We start from the raw sequence: 24,154 nt of genomic DNA, 5'->3' as shown, positions 1-24,154 counted from the left end.
CCGAGTAGTTCCCGGGAGCGGGTTCTCCCGGCTTCTATCGGGCACATTGCGCCGTGGCGAACTGCTTTTCAGGCGCAATATTCGATTGCGCCCTATAGCTTTGGATGAAGCACGGCCTCTTGTTATTCCTGATTTGTTGTTCAAATCATCCTTTTTATTGATAAGGTAAGTGCATGATTAAGTATAAGACATAGAACATAGAACATAGAACGATACAGCGCAGTACAGGCCCTTCGGCCCACGATGTTGCACCGAAACAAAAGCCATCTAACGTACACTATGCCATTATCATCCATATGTTTATCCAATAAACTTTTAAATGCCCTCAATGTTGGCGAGTTCACTACTGTAGCAGGTAGGGCATTCCACGGCCTCACTACTCTTTGCATAAAGAACCTACCTCTGACCTCTGTCCTATATCTATTACCCCTCAGTTTAAAGCTATGTCCCCTCGTGCCAGCCATTTCCATCCGCGGGAGAAGGCTCTCACTGTCCACCCTATCCAACCCCCTGATCATTTTGTATGCCTCTATTAAGTCTCCTCTTAACCTTCTTCTCTCCAACGAAAACAACCTCAAGTCCATCAGCCTTTCCTCATAAGATTTTCCCTCCATACCAGGCAACATCCTGGTAAATCTCCTCTGCACCCGCTCCAAAGCCTCCACGTCCTTCCTATAATGCGGTGACCAGAACTGTACGCAATACTCCAAATGCGGCCGTACCAGAGTTCTGTACAGCTGCAACATGACCTCCTGACTCCGGAACTCAATCCCTCTACCAATAAAGGCCAACACTCCATAGGCCTTCTTCACAACCCTATCAACCTGGGTGGCAACTTTCAGGGATCTATGTACATGGACACCTAGATCCCTCTGCTCATCCACACTTCCAAGAACTTTACCATTAGCCAAATATTCCGCATTCCTGTTATTCCTTCCAAAGTGAATCACCTCACACTTCTCTACATTAAACTCCATTTGCCACCTCTCAGCCCAGCTCTGCAGCTTATCTATATCCCTCTGTAACCTGCTACATCCTTCCACACTATCGACAACACCACCGACTTTAGTATCGTCTGCAAATTTACTCACCCACCCTTCTGCGCCTTCCTCTCGGTCATTGATAAAAATGACAAACATCCAGAAGATTGAAGACTAAACATAATTTAAAAAGTAGGCTGGAAATAATGCTTAAAACAGTCATATCAATGCAATAATATATATTTTCATAAATAATTCAACAAAGGAAATTTGCTGAACTGTGACAATTTCTTCATCATATTTCTGTTGGTAGTGTAATTCCTTCTCACCTAGAACTATTATCAAATTGTCCATGCTGATGAAAATATAGTTAGAATATCCAGATGTATCGGGATTGAAATTGGTCAATGCCAGCATTGCAAAGACAATAGAGAGTCAGTTGGCCTTTAACAACCATGACTGTTGTTCTTTTACACTGAGGTAGTTAGACATCATCAATTATATATTAATTGTGCTTAATTGTATGCAGGAGGTTGGCATTAACTGGAGAATCACGTGTGTCCCTATCCAAAGGAACAGACTGAAACTATGGTTGTTTAGTTGCGGAGCTGCATATTTCTAATGTCTAGCTGTGTAAATAAATGCTTATAAAGGTGGGCTCCAGTTCTATCCTTCACCACCTAGTTTTCTGAAATCTAGTAAGCTGCTTATTCACTATCAGTCTTTCTCTCTGTACTGGTGTTGGCCAATTTCACCCCAATATTTGCAAAGAAAGAGAGACAAATTGTTATTTCACATTACATGCCCATTCAGTTAGTTCTGCTCTTGTCTCCCATCTTAATCTTTCATAATTCAAATGTCCATTTACTTTTCCTGCCACTCAGCAAATCTGTCAGATTGAAAAATAAATATACGGGCCGTTGGGATTCTCTTTCCCCGTCGGCAGTGCACCCCTACCTGTGGGTTTCCTGGCGACATGGGGTGGCTTCAATGGGAAGTCTCATTGACAAGTGGCGGGAAGAGAAAATCCCACTACCAGTCAATGACACGCTGTAGAAAAACATGCAGCTGGGGGACCGGTGAATCCAGCCCATGATTGCTTGATTGTTCGAACTATCCGAAAACGTTTATTACGACAGTTTCTGCAGGCCCTTCTCCTGCTTGATACTCCGAACTTGTGACTGCCAAGTTAATTGTGACCTTTTGCACAGTCTGAAATCCAATTCCTACAAATCCCAAATCCCATTGTTGTAAACTCATCTGTTGACTTGTTCAGCTTAGCAGGCATCTGAAAAATGGTATTGAACTGATACATTGGTACAAAATGATGGACTAAATCTTTCAAAGAGTTTGCTTGAGGTATAAAGATTCAATATTTATTGCTGTAACCAATGCAAAACATATAATTCCTCATTATAAGGAGCTCACCTTCAAGGAATGAATTTTGATATCAGTTCAAAACCTAAATGAGGGCCGGGTATTTTAACTCCCAAGTCTCTGAAATGCTGCCAGCTAACCTTCCACCTTTTTATGGCTGGAAATCACCCAGGAAGCATCCTAAATCACCAAGGGAAGGTAACCCCACGGGGTCAGCTCCCATTCTTCCTGCCTGCCTTCTCCTGGACAGCTTCTGATGCTGATTCATTTTCTGCTGGTATAGCCCTGGACTGGGTTTATGTTTCCGAAGAACTGAAATGTTGGCCTGGATTTTTTGGTCTCACTGTGACGGGACACACCAAGGGGAATGGGACAATGCGGCCAAGACCGGACGATCCCGGCGATGGGTGGGGCTGGAAAATCCCACCCACTAACTCTGCTTCTCTCTCTATAGCTGCTGCCAGATGTACTGAGTTTTTCCAGCACTTTCTATTTTTAATTCAAATTCCCAAATTGTTCGGGTGAGAATTGAACTCATATTTCCTGGACTAGTCATCAGTGTATTAAGATAGACATTGAGGAGCTTTGTGGACTTCTGTTGGTCATGTTGAGGAAGTCAATAATACAGGTGGTTCAGATAGACACAGGAGTCAGACAAAAATAATTCACATATGTAACAATTGTACCTAGCAACCACACACACACTTAAACTTACCACAACCAAAAAAATGAATGATCATTAGTGGAATGGCTATATATCTGTTTGAAACAAAAGCCTAATAGGTCATAGCCACTAAAGATATCAAAGGGGTCAGTCCTGCGAAATAATATTTTTGCTTTTGAGAAGTAGCTATTCCATATTATCAAAGGAACATCATACAACATGTTGTATGTAGATTTCCAGAAAGCCTTGTGTTAGGTGCCCATGAAAGGCCTCATTATAAACTAAAGTTATTGGTTAACAAGATAAGTTATAGATGTAGGCCTATAAATGATGAACAGGGAGGAAGCAGGGGGTACTTGTAAGGAAGATTTTATCAAGATGACATTTAATGTGGTGCCCCAGCTCATAGATGAGTACCTCTCTTGTTCCTGATTTGTATACATGGCCTACTTAACTTTGCAAATCACATATAATTCAGAAAAGGCAGCTCAGATTTTACAAAACAAACTCAGCAGCTTTGGCCTGATCAATAATAAATGAAGTTCAATTGATATACGTACAAAGATTTACATATTAAAGTAAAAGTATATGTCTGATAGTTGATTGATATGATCACCACTTCAGCAGTACCTAAAAGCATAACATAACAAAGACACAGGATACTGTCACATCAGTTTTTAAAAAAAATCATTTACAGGATGTGGGCGTCGCTGTCTAGGCCAGCATTTATTGCCCATCCTTAGTTACACTTCAGAAGGTCTTGGTGAGCTGCCTTATTGAACCGCTAAAGTCCCTGAGATGTAGGTGCATCCACAACGCTGCCAGGAAGGGAATTATAGGATTTTGACCCAGTGTCAGTGAAGGAATGGTGATATATTTCCAAGTCAGGGTGGTGAGTGACTTGGAGGGAGACTCCAGGTGGTGATGCTCCCAGTATCTACTGCTCTTGGCCTTCTAGATGGTAATAGTCGTGGGTTTGGAAGGTGCTGTCTAAGGAATCTTGGTGAGTTACTGCAGTGCATCTTGTAGATGGTACACACGACTGTCACTGTTCATTGGTGGTGGAGCGAGTGAATGTCTATGGAAGGGGGAGCAATCAAGTGGGCTGCTTTGTCCTGTCGAGCTTCTTGAGTGTTGTTGGAATTGCACTCATACAGGCAAGTGTGGCGTATTCCATTACACTCCTGACTTGTGCCTTGTAGATAGTGAACAGGCATTGGGGGGTCAGTAGGTGAGTTACTCGCAGCAGGGCTTCTAGGCTTTGACTGCTCTTGTAACCACAGTATTTGTATGGCTAGTCCAGTTCAATTTCTGATCAATGGTAACCCCAAGGATATGGATAGTAGGGGATTCAACGATGGCAATGCCATTGAACATCAAAGGGCGATGTTTTGATCTCCTCTTGCTGGAGATGGCCATTGACTGGCACTTGCGTGGTGAGAATGTAGCTTGCCACTTGTCAACCCAAGCCTGGATATTGTCCAGGTCTTGCTGCATTTGGACATTAACCTTTCAGTATCTGACGAGTTGCGAGTGATGCTGAACATTGTGCAGTAATCTGTGAATATCTCACTTCTGACCTTATGATGGAAGGCAGGTCATTGATGAAGCAGCTGAAGATGGTTGGGACTAGGACACTACCCTGAAGAACTCCTGCAGTGAAATCCTGAAGCTGAGATGATTGACCTCTAATCATCACAACCATCTTCCTTTCTGCCAGTTATGATTCTAACCAATGGAGAGATTTTCCCTTGATTTCTATTGATTCCAGTTCAGCTAGGGCTTCTTGGTGTCATACTCAGTCAAATGCTGCCTAGATTTCAAGGGCAGTCACTCTGACCTCACCTCTAGCGTTCAATCCTTTTGTCCATGTTTGATCCAAGGCTGTAATGAGGTCAGGAGCTGAGTGACCCTGGGAGAACTCAAACTAAGGAGCTGTGGGCAGGTTATTGCTGAGTATGCGCAGCTTGATCTCATTGTTTATGACCCCATCCATAATTTTGGTGATGGTCGAGGGTAGAAGGATGGGACAGTAATTGGCCGGGTTGGAGTTGCCCTGTTTTTTATGTACAGGACATAACTGGGCAATTATTCACATTGCCGGATATATGCCAGTGTTGTAGCTGTACTGGAATAGCTTGGCTAGGGCACCGGAAAGTTCTGGAGAACAAGTCTTCAGGACTATTGCCGGAATATTGTGAGGGCCCATAGCCTTTGCAGTATCCAGTGTCTTCAGCCATTTCTTGCCATCACGTGGAGTGAATCAAATTGACGGAAGCCTGACATCTCTGTTGCTGGGGATCTCTGGAGGAGACTGAGATGGATCATCCACTCAGCACCTCTGGCTGAAGATTAGTGCAAATGCCTCAGCCTAGTCTTTTTCAGAGACGTGCTGGACTCGTCTATCATTACAGATGGGGATTTTTGTGGCGCCGCATCCTCCAGTGAGTTGTTTAATTGTCCACCACCATTCACAGCTGCATTAGATGGATTAGATGCAGAGCTTAGATCTGATCTGTTGGTTGTGGAATGACTTAGCTCTGTCTATTACTTGCTACTTATGCTGTTTGGCATGCAAGTAATCCTGTGTTGTAGCACCACCTCATGTTTTAGTATGCATGATGCCTGACATCTCCTCCTGCACTCTTCATTGAACCAGGGTTAATCTCCTGGCTTGGTGGTAGTGGTAGAGTGGTCCATGAGGTTACAGATTGTGGTTGAATACAGTTCTGCTGCTGCAGATGGCCCACAGTGCCTCATGGTTGGCCAATTTTGAGTTGCTAGATCTGCTGACAGTCTATCCTATTTAGCATGGTGGTAGTGCCACACAACACGATGGAGGGTATCCTCAATGTGAAGACGGGACTATGTCTCCACAAGGACTGTGCAGTGGTCACTTCTACCGATATTGTCATGGACAGATGCATTTGCAGCAGGCAGGTTGGTGAGGATGAGGTCAAGTATGTTTTTCCGTCTTGTTGGTTCCCTCATCATCTGCTGCAGTCCCAGTTTGGCAGCCATGTCATTGGCATGGTCAGTAATGGTGCTACGAGGCCGCTCTTGTTGATGGACTTTGAAGATCACACCCAGAATACTTTCAGCACCATTGCCAACCAGTGCTTCCTCCAAGTGGTGTTCAAAATGGAGGAGTACTGATTCATCAGCTGAGAGAGGATGGTACATGATAATCAGCAGGAAGTTTCTTTGCCCATGTTTTACCTCATGCCGTGAGACATCATGGGGTCCAGAGTCGATGTTGAGGACTCCCAGGGCAACTCACTCCAAGCTGTATACCACTGAGCTGCCACCTCTGCTGGGTCTGTCCTACCAGTAAGACTAAGCATACCCAGGCATACTGTTGATATTTTTTGGAACATTATCTGTAAGTTATGATTCTGTGACTATGACGATGTCAGGCTGTTTCTCGACTAGTCGATGACTGTGATATTGGCACAACTTCCCAGATGTTAGTAAGGTGGACATTTTGTAGGGTCTACAGGGACGGGTTTACCACTGCCTTTTCCGGAGCCTAGGTCAATGCTGGTTTCATTCCTTTGCATTTTTTTTGTACCGGTTGAATACAACTGAGTGGCTTGCTCGGCCATTTCAGGGCACATTTAAGAGTCAACCACATTACAGTGGGTCTGGAGTCACATGTAAGCCAGACCAGGTAAGGACAGCAGATTTTCTTTCCTAAAGGACATTAGTGAACCAGTTGGATTTTTATGACACCCGACAATGGTTTCATGGGCATCATAAGACGTTTGATACTGGATGTCATATTGAGTTTAAATTCCACCATCTACCTAGGTAGGAGTCTCTGGATTACTAGGCCAGTGACACTATCACAGTGCCACCGCGTCCCCAACGCATGGGGACATAAGTTCAGATGTTGAAATTCTTCATTGCTCTGGTCAGGCCTTTATAAGTGATACAAAGGAAAAGAATAAAGCTATTTTCCAGTGATAAATGGATGTGTTTTGAGAAATAACTGGTATATTGTTCTCTTCTGCAACTAAGTAAGTTTGCCTCATAGAGGATTTTATAGAAATATACTTCATATGATAGAGAATAAAAGCAGAATAATACTAAGGCAGCAGGATACATTAGGATATTAGGACAAGAAGGGATAGGTTCAAGGTTGCGTAGAACTAGTTTAAAATGGACATCAAGAATACTTCTTTACCCAAGTAGTAATCAACAGCAGATGTTGGATGCCATAAATGCCAGTTAAGGGACTCACTTAAGAAACCGCTGGGTATTGGGTTGGAAGACAGTGTAATTAATTTTGTAGGAGGATAAAATGAAATAGACAGAACATATCTTGTAATTTCTGGTCTTGTGAAAAATCTAGTATTATTACTTAATTATAAAAATTAAAAATAAAACAATTCCTAAATGTGGAACTGAATAAAATAGAAAATGCTTTTTTCATCCTGTGATTTTTTTGTTATCTTACTCTTTTAGTATTGTTTGTTACCAAAAGAAGATGCTACAATTGCTCATGTTAAGGACATATTAACACAGTTCATCTCCCACAGATACAATCTTTTAAATGCAACACCCGTGTGAAAAATTATTCGCTCAAAATTTACCATTAGGAACAGGTACATTACGGTATTATCGAGAACTTATTTCAATTATTACATTTGATAAAAGTATTTCTTCGATACTGATAATGGGCATAAAATTCTACAACAGCAGTGCAAAATTTATTACATCTTCACTGGTTCAATCTCTTCAACCTCGTCCCAAAAGAAAAGATTTGCAGTGCAGCCTTGAAAGTCTTTAAAGCACTTCCCTGCTGATATTTGCTTTGGGAGTTTGGGCGATCGATCTTAATGTCTGTAATCTTCTCCAGATCCCCAATCAGGAATTTCATGGCTCTGGGGCTCTTGCTCAGTAACCTGATTTCCACGGCTAAAAACCTTCAGTTGGAGCTCTGCAATGTCATTTCTAATGTCTGCCAACATCAGAAGCAAAAAGTCAAAGGAGCCCGGTGGACCCTGCAATCAACAGTTTCAAAATTAGTCTTGAATTTCAATCTAATTGCTGTTTGAATTTCCATCAGTCTGCAGTTTACAAACACTTGTAGAATAGTTGGTTCAATTGTTTTGCTTCTCTGTGTACGATCTACCCAAATGGGGACAGTCCCATAGCGTGAGATTAGCGGGTGTTTCCCGGTGCTCGGAGCGTTGTGAAACACCCCACTATCTAATGCCCGCCTGGGTAGATCGGGAGCCTCAGCAGGCAACTTCCTGACGAGGCTGTACTTAGCCTTGTTTTCTGCAATGAGGAGCTCCGCTCGCCAGAACTGCTCAGTGCAGTGAGAGATCAGGACGGCATTTTTAAATGGCATCCTGATCTCTCGAGCCCCCGATGCAACCTCCGAACCCCCGATGCAACCTCCGAACCCAAAGCCCCAACTCACTACAGGGAGGACCCCAGATCCCCACGCCCCCCACACCCAAGAAGGGCACACCCCGGCCCGATCACTGCTGTGCAGAAAATGCCAGCTTGGCACCTTTGCAATGCCTGCCTAGCACCCTGGCAGTGCCCCTGCCAACCGGCAGTTCCACCTGGGCAACTTTGCAGTGTCTGGCTGGAACCCAGATGGCACAGTTAGGGTGCAAGACTGACACTTTCTGGGTGCCCAGGTGGCACCAGCAGTGCCAGGGTACCACACCACCCAGAGGGCATGCACCTGGTGGCCTCCAATCACCTGGGAGAACCCCATGAGTGCCGTACCGTCTGGTCCCCATTTGTGGAGACTACCACTGAACGGCACCTGCCTGAGGTCTCCAAAGCGAGGGAGTTAGATCCCACGATTGGTTAGATCTCAGGAACATAAATTAGAGTGAGACTAGCTGTCTGACTCTAATATGTAGCTTTGCCAGATAGTGATCCCATCCACAATGGGCGGGATTCACATTGTGACATCACGCAAGATCGCGTTGTGTTTCATATGTTGTGTTTCATTAAGGAGAGCGGGTAGATCCCAGAAGTGGGATCTTACGGCATCTACCGTCGCGTTGCGCTGCTTTTCGGGTGCAAACGCAGCCGGTAGATCCCACCCACTATTTCCAAGAACACAACAAAGCATGAGAAATGAGAAAAGGACCATCAACCTGTAACAATTTTGAATTTATTTTACTTTTTGTTACTTAATACTTGGTTTAATTTACTTATCCTTCATGTTTCAGCTTACTGTCTTGGAGCGAAGGAAGATCTAGGGATTTTCAGGAAATTGTAGCCTTGTTAGTAACACCCACATTTCAAAAATGAATTAAAAAAGGAAAAATTGCAAGTGAAGGGTGATGAAATAAATGCAACTGTGCTGCCTCGTGGATATTGGTGGTAAGTTTTTAAAGCAATTTATCACAACAAGGGACAAATGGCTGATCTCATCTCAGCCTCATCTCCACCTTCCTGTCCCCTCCCCATAAACCTTCATCCCGCTACTAATGAAATGAAATGAAAATCGCTTATTGTCACAAGTAGGCTTCAAATTAAGTTACTGTGAAAAGCCCCTAGTCACCTCATTCTGGCGCCTGTTCGGGGAGGCTGGTATGGGAATTGAGCCGTGCTGCTGGCCTGCCTAGGTCTGCTTTAAAAGCCAGCTCTTTAGCTCTGTGCTAAACCAGCCCAGATAGGTGAAAAACCTATCTATCCCCTCCATAAATATGGTTAGTGCTCTGGCACTCACTGCACTCTGGTGGGCATACTTCATACAGTTCCTCTTTCCTTGCCCAAATGTTGGGTGGGTAGGGGTGTGCCCAGTAAACATTTTGCACATTAAGTGACCACGAACTGAACAATAGTACTTCAGGCTATGGTCATTTCCTTCCGTCTCTCTGCTGTATCCTTGTTGAGACCCTGTGTGAAAGATAAATCCAATGGGCATGAGGTCTCAAACTGATTATCCAAATGGAGCAGATTCCAGTAACTTGGGCACAGTTGGTACTTTTGGCTTTGGAAGCAGGAGCCTCACCTTCCCACAATGCCGATGGTAATTTAAATGTCATGGAAAAACTAAGCTAGTGGATTTACTTATTTTCTTGTCTGTTAACATTGTATTGAATGAAGTCCATGTACGGGTCAAACGGGGCGGGATTCTCCTTTTGCAGGATTAAGTCCAAACGCCGGCAGGAAAACCGGCGTGAACAACCCCGGCGTCAACAGCCCCCGAAAGTGCGGAATTCTCCACAATTTCAGGGGCTAGGCGGACACTGGAGGGGTTGGCACCATGCCAGCTGGCACCGAAGGGACTGTGCAAATCCACGCATGCGGCAAAGGGCCGGCGTGATCCTGCGCATGCGCGGAACTGCCACCGTATTCTGCCGCATGCGCAGGGGGTTGTCTTCTCCACGCCGGCCATGGCAAAGCCCTACAGGGGCCGTTGCGGGAGAAGGAGTGCTCCCACGGCACAGGCCTGCTGCAGATTGGTGGGCCCTGATCGCGGGCCAGGACACCGTGCCCCCCCCCACCCTCCCCGGGGTCAGATCCCCCCGTGCCCCCCCCCCCAACCTCCCCCCCCCCCAAGGACCGCACCATCCGACTTACCTGCCAGGTCCCGCCTTGCGGGACCATATCTCATCCACGCCGGCGGGACTGGCCAAAAACGGACGGCTGCTCGGCCCATCGGGGCCCGGAGAATTGCCGGGGGGCCGCTGCCAATGGCCCCCGACCGGCGTGGCGTGAACCCCGCCCGAAAACTGACGCCAGAGAATATGGCTGCCGGCTTCGGAGCCCCCCCGTGGAATCTCCAACCTGGCAGTGGGTCGGAGAATCCCGCTGATCCACTCTCATACAAAAAGAGTGTGCTCCCTATTAAGAGGTCCTGAGGTGGCTCTCATAACTACATGTGGAAACTAAGATACATTTTGATGGCACTGATAGTAATGCAGGGTAGTGACATTGTATATTTGGAAAAAAAAAGACGTTTTCAAAGTACATGTTGGGTAAGTTCAGTCCTTTACTTCTTTCGGCAACAAATCAAATCAAGCTTGTAATGGGTTCCTGTCAGGTTTGGGGCTGCAAGGCTGTAGTCCCATCTCCTCTGATTACATGTCCTCATCTGGGTATGTTGGAACATTAAACAATGTACCTTTTATAATTATATACATTACTGAAATTGTGCACAATTTTATGAGAAACTTAAAAAATTATTCCTGTTATGCATGTCCTTTTAATATGTGCCTTATTAAGGTTGCACAGAGCCATGCAACTTAAATATGTTGTACTTACAGGGGATCCCCTTGGTCCTGGAGCACCTCTCTCACCCTGTTATGGGACAGAACAATGATTATTAGTGTCTCTGGTTTTCTATTAACCAAAATAATTCTGACATTATTAAATGGAAAGGACAGATCGCAGAACAGCAGAATTCAGATCTGTTCAATTCTGCCCCCCTCCCCCTCCTTTCTCACAAGCAGTGGATCAGTTTGGAGTACAATTCCAGAAGTGACAGGAGCTCGCCATCATCTCCCCAAGTGGCTATTGCTTGTTGAGGTGGGGGAAGGATTTGTCTGATAGTGGGTCATTTGTGAAACTGAACCCCAACTCACCGTGAATGCTTCCCCCTCTGGTTTAAAATTGATTTAGGGTCAGGTGTGTAACATGTTCTGGAGTTTTGATACTGAAATGAGGTGCCTTTCCTCAGACTTTGAGAAACATTTAAATTTAACAGCTGTGGGCTGTGTTTCCTAAGAATTGCGCAATCCAGCGAGTAATTGCATTTTCAGCACTGCTTGTGGGCCAGGAGCAGGCCATTGGCACGGTGCACAGTTGCTGGCACGACTGCCTCACAGTGCCAGGGTCTTGGTTCAATTCCGGCCTTGGGGGACTGTCTGTGTGAAGTTTGTACGATCTCCCCGTGCCTGTGTGGGTTTTCCCCGGATGCTCCGGTTTCCTCCCACAGTTCAAAGACATGCAGGTTAGGTGGATTGGCCATGGTAAATTTCCCCTTAGTCTCCAAAAGGTTAGGTGATGTTACAGGGATGGAGCAAGGGCATGGGCCTAGGTAGGATGCTGCTTCGGAGGGTCGCTGCAGGCTCATTGGGCCGAATGGCCTCCTTCTACACTGTAGGGATGCTGTGATTCTATGAACTGGTCCTTCAAGCGAATCTTCTGCTGTGATCACTCCTTTCCCACAAGTTCCCCTCCAAGTCACTCATCATCTTTCCTGATTTGGAACTACGCTGCCACTCTGCCCCAACCTCACCCTTCCTTCCCTGCCCTCAGCTGCCTCCTTCTCCTGCTGCATTCCCAACTGCACTAGCCAGTTGGTCTCTCATTGTGCTTGGCGGATGGGCAGAAAATGTGAGCAAAAAAAACTGTTGTGAGTTCCTTCTGTTAAATTCAGCGGGATCTCTGTGTTTTCAACACTTCCAAGTTCCATGTTCACAAACACATGTCCCTGTTTCTTCACCTCTTCCAGGAAAGTATTGGGCTTTGCATGTAAACCTCTACCTTAGACTTAGCTGGTTCCTCAGCATGTTGGGACTGCGTTTAGCTCCAGCAGTGGCTACCATGGCCTGCTGGGACTACAGAACCTAATAATCTTTATATTGTCACAAGTAGGCTGACATTAACACTGCAATGAAGTTATTGTGAAAACCCCTCTGGTCATCCAATTGGCCAGCAGTTCATTAAGGCAAGGCTTCCTCCCGAGAATGGGGGGGGGGGAGAATCTCTCCGTGAAGCAATTAACATTGATCCAAGTATTAAATTGTTTGTGGGGCAGGTGTCAGGATCATTAGTGGGTTCCCCTCCACCTCCAGTTTTTTGGCTGGCATAGGGTGAACTGCAGTGCCTGATAAAAATCCACCCTGATGAGTTTGAACCATTTTCTGGTCTTCAAATAGCAAAACCCTTTCAATTCATATACATACTATTCTGTTTTTTCATGCCTAAGGGGGAAACCTCACAACTATTCAGCACCACTTTCAAAGTTTAATTGAATGTGAAATACTTTTGAGATTTCTCTGGGAGATTTGAGGATACACTATAGGCCATGAATCTGTGGTCCTCTTTTTACTCTTCTGCCACCTCTCTAGCAGGATTCCCATGGGAAGGGCTTAAGTTAGATTGGAGAATGATTGTTAAAAGTCAGAGCACCCATCAGATAACTTTGAATATTTCATTATCAAAGAGGTAGTAGAAATTACGGCAGCACGGTGGCGCAGTGGTTAGCACAGCTGCTTCATGGAGCCGAGGACCCAGGTCCGAAACCGACCCAGGTCACTGTACATGTGGAGCTTGCACATTCTCCCGTGTCTGCGTGGGTCTCACCCCCACAACCCAAAGATGTGCAGGATAGGTGGATTGGCCACGCTAAATTGTCCCTTAATAGGACAAAATAATTGGGTACTCTAAATATATTAAAAAGAGGGCAGAAGTGCCAAAAAGGCCTCCACACATATAGAACCTTAAGTGCTGAGCACCATAAGGGAGGATTTATTGTTACCACAGAGATGGACCCTTTTTCAGTGTATATGACATTTGAGAGGTAACTTTATAAAATCATGCTCGAGTGCAGCATCTTGCCTGACGGGAATGCACAGTTAGGCATACACTTCCTATGATTCTCCGGCCATATATTGTGATTATTAAAGAAAGAAATGACTAGCATTTACAGTGCCTGCCACTGCCTCAAGATGTTTGAAAACTCGTTTTGATAACTGGGGCGAAATTCTCCCCCAACGGCGCGATGTCCGCCGACTGGCGCCAAAGACGGCGCCAATCAGACGGGCATCGCGCCGGCCCAAAGGTGCGGAATGCTCCGCATCTTTGGCGGCCTAGCCCCAACATTGAGGGGCTAGGCCGACGCCGGAGGGATTTCCGCCCCGCCAGCTGGTGGAAATGGCGTTTGTTGCCCCGCCAGCTGGCGCGGTAATGCGGCGCATGCACGGGAGCGTCAGCGGCCGCTGTCAGTTTCCCGGCGCATGCGCAGTGGGGAGAGTCTCTTCCGCCTCCGCCATGGTGGAGGCCGTAGCGGAGGCGGAAGGGAAAGAGTGCCCCCACGGCACAGGCCCGCCCGCGGATCGGTGGGCCCCGATCGCGGGCCAGGCCACCGTGGGGGAACCCCCCGGGGTCAGATCGCCCCGCGCCCCCCCACCCCCCCAGGACCCCGGAGCCCGCCCACGCCGCCTGGTCCCGCCGGTAAATACCAGGTTTGATTTACGCCGGCGGGACAGGCAATTTCTGGGCGGGACTTCGGCCCATCTGGGCCGGAGAATTGAACGTGGGGCCCCGCCAACCGGCGCAGCCCAATTCCCACCCCCGCCCAATCTCCGGTACCGGAGACTTCGGCGGGGGCGGGGGCCGGATTCACGGCGGCCAACGGCCATTCTCCGACCCGGCGGGGGGTCGGAGAATGACGTCCCTGATGTTTAGTGACTTTTGTAACATAAGAAATGAGGGAGCCATTAACCTTCAACCAGCATTTAGCTTTTATTATTCCTTCATGGGATGTAGGTGTGGTAAACCACTGTGTTCTGATATTAGAGGTTGTACGATAGAACCTGCACTACAGGTTCACCTGTGGCCCCTGCATGCTAGCTCCGCCCAGGAGGCGGGTTATAAATATGTGTGGCCTTCAGCTCGCAGCCATTTCGCCAGCTGCTGTGGGAGGCCACACATCTGATACTAATAAAGCCTCAGTTTGGATTCAACTTCGTCTCCAGTCAAATTGATCGTGCCTCAATTTATTAGTATCAGATTCAGAAGATGGACCTCCGGATTAAACCAGATCGCCTGCAGCTGGATCCACACGCAAGCGACGCCAGAAAGGATTTTCAGCACTGGCTAGCTTATTTTGAAGCGTATATCAACGCGGTGCCAACCCCTGTTCCAGAGCCTCAGAAGATCCAAATCTTGTACTCCAGACTCAGCTCCAAAGTCTTCCCGCTGATCCAGGATGCGCCCAATTATGCTGATGCCATGATTCGACTCAAAGAAAATTATGAACAGAAGACGAACAAGCTCTTCGCCAGACACACGCTCGCAATGCGTAGTCAACTACCTGGTGAGTCAATCGAGGACTTCTGGAGGGCCCTGATCCCACTAGTTCGGGACTGTGACTGCCAGGACGTTACAGCTAAGGAGCACTCAGGTCTCCTTATGAGGGACGCTTTTGTAACTGGGATTGGGTCCGATGTTATCAGGCAGTGGCTCCTAGAAGGGGCCACACTCGACCTCGCAGAGACTACAACACTAGCGCTCTCCATGACGGTCGCCCTGCGCAATGTCCAGTCCTACGCCCCCAACCACGCGGCCCACTCCTCCTACGCTTCATGGGCCCCACATGCAGCCGCCCCACCAGGGGGCGCTGCCCACCCAATACGCCTGCGCTACGCGCCAGCCAGTGATCTCTGGGGGGCCCCGATGCTATTTTTGGGACCAGCAAAAACACCCCACCAACGCTGCCCGGTCGCACTGCCCTTTGTAAGGCCTGCGGGAAGAAGGGCCACTTCGCCGCGGTGTGCCAGGCCCGCTCAGCGGTCACAGTCGCCCCCACCCCCCCCGGTCACGGACAATGGGCGCCGCCATCCTCCTCTCCTCCCCAGGCCATGTGCGACCAATAAGCACTGCCATCTTCTCCCCCGCACAACACGTGCATTTCATGGGCGCCGCCATCTTGCTCCACCCCCGCAACGTGCGTTCCGTGGGCGCCGCCATTTTGTAATCCCCAGGATCTCCGGGCGCTGCCATCTTGTCCACCCCGCAGCACATGGACACCAACGGCGTTCCAGGACCTCAACTCAACGGCCGCCTCACTACCCGACGATCAACCACGGCTCGCCTCCATGGCAATCGACCAGTCCCGACCACATAATCTGACCAGCGCATCAACCAGCGTGAAAGTCAACGGCCATGTGACCTCCTGCCTCCTGGACTCCGGGAGCACCGAGAGCTTTGTACATCCAAATACGGTAAGGTGCTGCCCCCTTAAGGTACACCCTACCAATCAAAGTATCTCCCTGGCCTCCGGATCCCATCGCGTAGCGATCCAGGGGTACTGCACGGTCGCGCTCACAGTCCAAGGCGTAGAGTTCCACGGCTTTCGCCTCTATGTCCTCCATAACCTCTGCGCTGCACTTATCCTCGGCCTGGACTTCCAGTGCAACCTCCAGAGCCTGACCCTTAAATTCGGCGGACCCTTACAACCGCTCACTGTGTGCGGCCTCGCGACCCTAAAGGTTGATCCTCCTTCCCTCTTTGCCAATCTAACTCCAGATTGCAAACCCGTCGCCACCAGGAGCAGGCGGTACAGCACCCAGGATAAGGCCTTCATCAGGTCCGAGGTCCAGCGGTTGCTTCGGGAGGGCGTCATAGACGCCAGCAACAGCCCCTGTAGAGCTCAAGTGTTAGTGGTTAAATCTGGGGAGAAAAACCGAATGGTCGTGGACTACAGCCAGACCATCAACAGGTACACGCAGCTCGACACGTACCCCCTCCCACGCATATCTGACATGGTTAACCAGATTGCACAGTACCGGGTCTTCTCAACGGTGGACCGGAAATCCACTTACCATCAGCTCCCCATCCGTAAATCGGACCAGCCATACACCGCCTTCGAGGCAGACGGCCGGCTATATCACTTCCTTAGAGTCCCCTTCGGCGTCACCAATGGGGTTCCGGTCTTCCAAAGTGAGATGGACCGAATGGTCGACTGGTACGGCTTGCGGGCCACGTTTCCGTACCTAGACAATGTGACCATCTGCGGCCATGATCAGCAGGACCACGACGCCAACCTCGCTAAATTTCTCCACACCGCTACGCTCCTCAACCTCACGTATAACAAGGAGAAGTGCGTGTTCCGCGCAAACCGCTTAGCCATCCTCGGCTACGTGGTCCAGAACGGAGTTCTGGGGCCTGATCCCGACCGCATGCGCCCCCTCATGGAACTCCCCTTTCCCCACTGCCCCAAGGCCCTCAAACGTGCCTGGGATTCTTCTCATATTACGCGCAGTGGATCCCAAACTATGCGGACAAGGCCCGCCCACTCATACAGTCCACTCATTTCCCCCTGACGGCCGAGGCCCAACAGGCTTTCGCCCGGATCAGAGCTGATATTGCCAAAGCTAGAATGCACGCTATAGACGAAATACTTCCTTTCCAAGTAGAAAGCGACACATCGGACGTCACCCTTGCCGCCACCCTCAACCAGGCAGGCAGGCCCGTGGCATTCTTTTCCCGCACCCTCCATGCCTCCGAAATTCGGCACTCATCAGTCGAAAAAGAGGCCCAGGCTATCGTTGAGGCTGTGCGACATTGGAGGCACTACCTGGCCGGCAGGAGATTCACTCTCCTCACCGACCAACGGTCGGTAGCCTTCATGTTCAACAACACACAGCGGGGCAAGATCAAAAATGATAAAATCTTGTGGTGGAGAATTGAGATCTCCACCTATAACTACGAGATTAAGTATCGCCCTGGCAAACTCAACGAGCCCACAGACGCCCTATCCCGAGGTACATGTGCCAGCGCACAAGTAGACCGACACCGGACCCTGCACGACAGCCTTTGTCACCCAGGGTTCACTCGGTTGTACCATTTCATTAAGGCACAAAATTTGACTTCTCATTCGAGGAAGTAAGGACAATCACCAAGGACTGCCAGGTCTGTGCGGAGTGCAAGCCGCACATCCGGGGTATCGCTCCTAACTTGGCTCACAGCTCCGGGAACCGTGCTTCTCTGTAAACATGTGCGGCTCCACAAGGCGGATCCGTTGGTGGAAAGGCTCCACGCAAACCCATAGTACGCCTACGTGGCGTTCCCCGACGGCTGCCAGGATACCGTCTCCCACAGGGACCTGGCACCAGCAGGTTCCACCCCCACACCACCCTCGTCACCCCCGGCGCCAACCTCCCCTCCCCCGCCTCCCCCATCACCCCCCCCCCCCCCCCCCCCCCCCCAGAACCGTCTATCCTCCCCCCGTTGATGAAGAGGATTTTGGCACGCTCCCGGAGTCAACTTCGACCACGACAGCATCAACATTGCCGCCACCACTTCGTCGATCTCAAAGGACCATCAAGGCGCCGGACCGGCTGAACCTCTGACCGGCCTGCCGGATGACCAGAGACATTTATTTACTGCTCTGTAATTATTAAAAATTGCTAATTGTATATAGTTATCCACCACCCCCGCCGGACTCAATTTTAACAGGGGGTGAATGTGGTAAACCACTGTGTTCTGATATTAGAGGTGGTACAGTCGAACCTGCACTACAGGTTCACCTGTGGCCCCTGCATGCTAGCTCCGCCCAGGAGGCGGGTTATAAATATGTGTGGCCTCCAGCTCGCAGCCATTTCGCCAGCTGCTGTGGGAGGCCACACATCTGATACTAATAAAGCCTCAGTTTGGATTCAACTTCGTCTCCAGTCAATTTGATCGTGCCTCAGTAGGTATCGTTGGCAATGCCAGCATTTATTGCCCTTGAGAAAGTGGCAGTGAACCACCATGCTGATCTACTGTAATCCAAGCAATGTAAGTACATCTATGATGCTGTAAGGAAGGGAGTTCCAGGATCTGAACCCAGTGACAGTGAAGGAGTGGCGGTATAGTTCCAAGTCAGGGTGGTGAGTGCCTTGGAGGGGAACATGCAGGCTGTGATATTCCCATGTATCTGCTGCGCTTGTCTGTTTAAGTGGGAGAGGTCGAAGGTTTGGAAGGTGCTGTTCAAGGAGCCTTGGTGAGTTTCTTGAAGATGGTACACATTGCTGTCACTGTGCACCAATGGTCGAGGGAGTGAATGTTAAAGGTGGTGGATGGGGTGCCAATCAAGTGAGCTACTTTGTCCTGTGTGGTGTTGAACTTTGTAAGTGTTGTTGGAGCTGCACTCATCCAGGCAAGCGGAGAGTATTCCATCACACTCCTGAATTGTGCCTTGTGACATGCTTTGTGGAGTGTGGAGGTGAGTTATTTTCTGCAAATTCCCAGCCTCTGATCTGCTTCAGTATTAATATGGCTAATCCAGTTCAGTTTCTGGAATGGTAACCCCCAGGATGTTGATGGTGGGGGATTCAGCGATGGCAATGTCATTGAATGTCAAGGTAAAATGGTTTCATTCTCTCTGGTTGGAGATGATTATTGCCTGGCACTTTTGTGGCCTGAATGCTACTTGCCACTTGGCAGTCCAAGCCTGGTATCATCCTGGTCTTGCTGCATATAGACATGGACTATTTCATTGGCATTTGCCAATGATGAAATCATCGAATTTACAGTGCAGAATGAGGCCATGAGGCCCATAGAGTCTGCACTTACCCTTAGAAAGAGCATCCTAATTAAACCCACGCCTCCACCTTATCCCCGTAACCCAGTAACCCTACCTAACCTTCTGGACACTAATGGGCAGTTTAGCATGGCCAATCCACCTAACCTGCATATACTTGGGCAGTGGGAAGAAACCTGAGCACCTGGACGAAACCCAATGTGACACGGGGAGAAAGTGCAAACTCCACACAGATAGTCACCCACGGCCGGAATTGAACCAGGGAACCTGGAGCTGTGAGGCAGCAGTGCTACCCATTGTGCCGCCCACGTGTAGTTCTTTTAAGTCATTTAGGCATTGATATTGTGTTGTCTGATAATATCCTATTTTACTATTGTAAGATATGTGGGTTGCTATGCCTACCTTGGCACCATCTCTTCCAGAAGCACCTGGCAGTCCCTAAAATAGATGCGATAATCGGTAGAATTTCATTATCATCATAGAAGTTATGAACACCAGAGAATTAAACCATACCAGTAGAATGCAAATCCACAATTCTTGGCATTTATAAGAGAGAAAGTGGAATCTATTTGATACAATTTGAGACCTTCTTTGCCTCCATAGTTTGTAAAATACCCAGTTATAACAATTCCTTGCACATCCACTTTTGCATCAACTTCTCCTGATTTTCCTTGTCAGGGCTAATTTATCCCCGTGCGTAATTTCAAAAGTTACAAGGTGCCATTTGGTAGTACAGAACTTAATTATTGCTGAGAAAAGAGACATGTCGAAGCTTCTCGTTTTGCATTCATCAGGGCACTTTGTAAGAATACCAGTATGAGGAGAAAATAACAATTAATATGTCTGAGAAGAGAATGCTGATTTGTTGTCAAGTGGACTTTGATAGAAGTGTTGCATTGAGAATGGATCTGGTGATGCTGACTGACAGATAACTGCCAAATATTGTTTGAAATTTAAACCAAATTTGACCCTGTTTGGTCATGGCATTGCCCTGCCGACTGAATCAGCGAATGGCTGGCACTTATTTTGCTTGGCTGAAACAAGCACAATGCGTGTACATGTCCTTTTTGTCTGCAAAGAACAGGCCCCTGTATATTAATACATGTCGCTCCAGTACACACAAATGAGCCACACTGCGAGCCCGGCTGACAATCTTAAATTGGTTGTCAGTATAATTCATGATACACTGAGGATTATTAAGCAAATGTTATCCAATTGTGAGATCACACCTGAAGTTGAACACTGTATTTTGAGTTTAGCAGGCATGGTCTGGTTGGGTACGGTCTGTCCCTTGTCCATTGCGAACACTGGTTAGAACATGCTGTTTGATACTATCCACCAGTCTTTTGGATGTGTGGCTTAAATACCTAGCATCACACTGGCACTGAAATTAATATATCACATTACACACTTGTGTTAAAGGCAGACGTCTTTTTCGCTTGATGGCAGCACCTTGTTAGTGGTGAATACCACTTGTATTGCTACTGCATAGTAGCAGTGTGAAACAACTAGCATCACCCGTTGCTCAATTATTTGAGATAACGTTCCCTTCAGGGTAATCTGATGTAGACTGGGCGGGGGGGGTCCGACCCCGGGGGGGGGGGGGGGGGGTCCGACCCCGGGGGAGCCTCCGCTGTGAAATGGCCCGCAATCGGGGCCTACCGATCAGGCCTCTCGGGCTGGGGGCCTCTTTTGTTCCACGCCGGTCTCTGTAGCCCTACGCCATGTTGCGTCGGGGCTAGGGCGGAGAAGGGAGCTACCATGCATGTGCGGCAATCGCACATGTCCCACTGCGCATGCGCGCGTTGGCGCCACTCCCACTGCGCATGCGCAGACCCGCGGCGCCCATCTGACGCCGGGATCGGTAGCTGGAGCGGCGTGGGTCGCTTCAGTGCCATGCTGGTCCCCTGTAGGGGTCAGAATCGCTGCTCCTGAGGCCATGTTGACGGCCTCGAGAAACGCGACGGCGTTTACAACGGCGGCAACACTTACCCTCAGGATCAGAGAATCCCGCCCATGTTGTCAGTAAAACTGAACTAAACTGCTTGAGTTGCCAAGTTCATAAGTTCAATGAATACTGATTCATGCTGTGATGGCAAGTCTAGATCATCATGCAAACTGTCCTGCTGAGTGCAAGATAAAAAGCTTCGAGAGGTCTCTTTTTTCAGCAATAATCAAATTACGAATTGACAAATCAAGAGCCTCCTCCAAGTGGTCACTCTTCTTTTGTGAGCTAAGCCTATGGTAGTGGGTAGCCTATTTCATTATGAAGGATGATCTTGTCATCATTCAACATTTATGCGTGTATGTTTTTCAGCAAGAGTCAATGGGCTCTGCCTTGTCTGATTTTATTTTATTTTTCTGTGCTAGGCTGGATTAAGAACTCCTGGAGGCCCTGAGCACCAAGAACGTTTGGAAACCATCTCCACTCCCCACTATGATCCATCTGATCCATTAAAACACAACCTGTTAGGAAGATACACAAGAGAACAAGCCTGTGGGATGTTTAAATGCTGAATTGACATTCAATCAAGTTATCTCAAAGCGAAACAAGTTAAATGGCTGTATGCAATTTTACTGAGTTTTACTGGAATCTCTATATTTGGTCAAGGGCTCTGGGCAGCCCATAATTTACCGAATTGAATGAATTTTACTTCACACTTTACCATGATAGGACTTGCACTCAGACCTGTTAATGATGTGACATAACTCCACATCACAGTACAGCCACTGATTTCTAATTGATTCCATCGTTCCCAGCAAGATTGAAAGTTATCTCAATATTATTTGATACGCTGTGTTGCTTGTCAGCTAATTATGTGCAACATTTGAGGAAAACTTTGTGTTTCAGCAAAAAAAGGTACTGACCACTGCCCCTCTTCTTCCCTGTTTAATGTGAGATAAATCAGGCGAAGGGCCAATTGGTCCCATCATTCCTCTGGGTCCTGATGATCCTGGGGGTCCTGGCTGGCCCTTTGGACCAGGGCTTCCCTTCGGACCCAGCAAGCCTGTACAATATCAATTAAAACAATGAACAGGTTGGATAACTTTGGAAAAACATTTCAAGACGTTTGTTAAAGGTCTTGTGACATAACTCAAGGTGTTGTGTTAAATAATGGATGATAAAGAGAGCAGTAATATGACAAGTTTTCTTTTTGCATCAGGTGCCAAATGCAGAACAATGTGCAGTTTTTGCTCCTAATTATGGGAAGGATAATATTGACCGGCAAGATGAGAAAGACAGAAACCAAGATGTTGATGATTATTAGGAATTTGTCATTGGCGGTTGTCACTGGTTGGGTGGAGCCTGAAAAGTAGTGGCAAACAGGGCAGTATGGTAGCATAGTGGTTAGCACAGTTGCTTCACAGCTCCAGGGTCCCAGGTTCGATTCCCGGCTTGGGTCACTGTCTGTGTGGAGTCTGCACGTTCTCCCCGTGTCTGCTTGGGTTTCCTCCTGGTGCTCTGGTTTCCTCCCACAGTCCAAAGGTGTGCAGGTTAGGTGGATTGGCCATGCTAAATTGCCCTTAGTATTCAAAAGGGTTGGGTTGGGTGTGGTTACTGAGTTACGGGGAGGGTGGAGGTGTGGGCTTGGGTAATGTGCTCTTTCCAAGGGCCGGTGTAGTTTCGATGGGCTGAATGACCTCCTTCAGCACTGTAAATTCTATGATTAAATGTCCTGAATTCAATTCAAAAATGATGTATTTTTGAGATGGAGATAGGGCATACGAAAATCCCACAGAAATCAGAGTGGTCAGTGCACTAAAATCTATTGTACATTAAAAAGAGTGAAAATTCTCATGATTCTAAAGAGATGGTGCCTGCAGATAATGTCCTGAATGTAATGATACATGACAAAATGAGAATAATAGCGCAACACCTAATGTAAGTGACACATATCAAACAACACTCAGAAATGCCATGTACCGTGTCAAAGAAGTAATTGTGATCAGTGCTGCCTAAGATATATGCTGGTCAGAAAAACAACATTTCCAAGTAGAAAAATATTCAAAGTTTGCTGAATTAACAAAAGTCATTTGGGTTCTATCATGGTCGGAGGACAGGTAGTATTGAGGAAGCAGGAGGGCTGCAGAAGGATTTGGTCAGGCTAGGAGAGTGAGCAAAAATAGGCAGATGGAATACGATGTGGAAAGAAATGACGTTATGCACTTTGGTAGGAAGAATAGAGGCATAGACTATTTTCTAAATGGGAAAAGGCTTAGGAAATCAGAAGTACAAAGGGACTTGAGAGTCCTTGGCCAGGATTCCCCCCCAACCGGTGGGCGGGCTGTACCGGCGCCAAAGAGTGGCGTGAACCACTGCGGCGTCGGGCCGCCCGGAAGGTGCGGAATCCTCCATACTTCTGGGGGCTAGGCCAGCGCTGGAGTGGTTGGCGCTGCGCCAACCGGCGCTGAAGGGCCTCCGCCGGCCGGCGTGAGTTGGCGCATGCACGGGAGCGCCAGCGTGTTCTGGCACATGCGCAGAACCGCTGGCGTGATCCCTGCGCATGTGCAGGGGGTTTCTTCTCCGCGCCGGCCATGGCGGAGCTTTACACAGGCCGGTGCGGAGGGAAAGAGTGCCCTCACGGCACAGGCCCGCCCGCAGATCGGTGGGCCACGATAGCGGGCCAGACCACCGTGCCTCCCCCCCTCAGGGCCGGATCCCCCCGTGCCCCCCTGAGGACTCCGCAGGTCGCCCATGGAGCCAGGTCCCGCCGGTCCCGGGACCGGCCTAAAACAGGTGGCCGCTCGGTCCATCGGGGCCCGGAGAATCGCCGGCGGGGGCCACCGGCGCGACGTGATCCCTGCTCCCGCTAAAAAACTGCCGCCGGAGAATTCGGCAGCCGGCGTCGGAACAGCGGGGTGGGATTCACGCCGCCCGCCCCCGGCAATTCTCCG

General features: G+C 48.4%; 1 protein-coding gene across 2 annotated transcripts in view; it reads right to left on the bottom strand.

Annotated features, from left to right (window-relative positions):
• Positions 1-2,329: 2,329 nt before the first annotated feature.
• The window catches only part of ccbe1 (collagen and calcium binding EGF domains 1), a 434,800-nt gene continuing 412,975 nt past the window's right edge, over positions 2,330-24,154 (bottom strand). For both annotated transcript variants that reach the window (XM_072497324.1, XM_072497325.1), the window contains exons 8-11: positions 22,127-22,266; positions 19,661-19,696; positions 11,269-11,304; positions 2,330-8,027 (exon numbers count right to left, since the gene is read on the bottom strand). In XM_072497324.1, the coding sequence (XP_072353425.1) occupies positions 7,860-8,027; positions 11,269-11,304; positions 19,661-19,696; positions 22,127-22,266 (380 nt within the window). In that variant the 3' untranslated portion in view covers positions 2,330-7,859. The remainder of the gene's footprint in view (positions 8,028-11,268; positions 11,305-19,660; positions 19,697-22,126; positions 22,267-24,154) is intronic.

This window comes from Scyliorhinus torazame, chromosome 3 (genome assembly GCF_047496885.1).
Source record: "Scyliorhinus torazame isolate Kashiwa2021f chromosome 3, sScyTor2.1, whole genome shotgun sequence".
NCBI lineage: Eukaryota > Metazoa > Chordata > Chondrichthyes > Carcharhiniformes > Scyliorhinidae > Scyliorhinus > Scyliorhinus torazame.
Note: the sequence above shows the minus strand (reverse complement) of the source record. Positions and strands in the feature narration are given on the sequence as shown.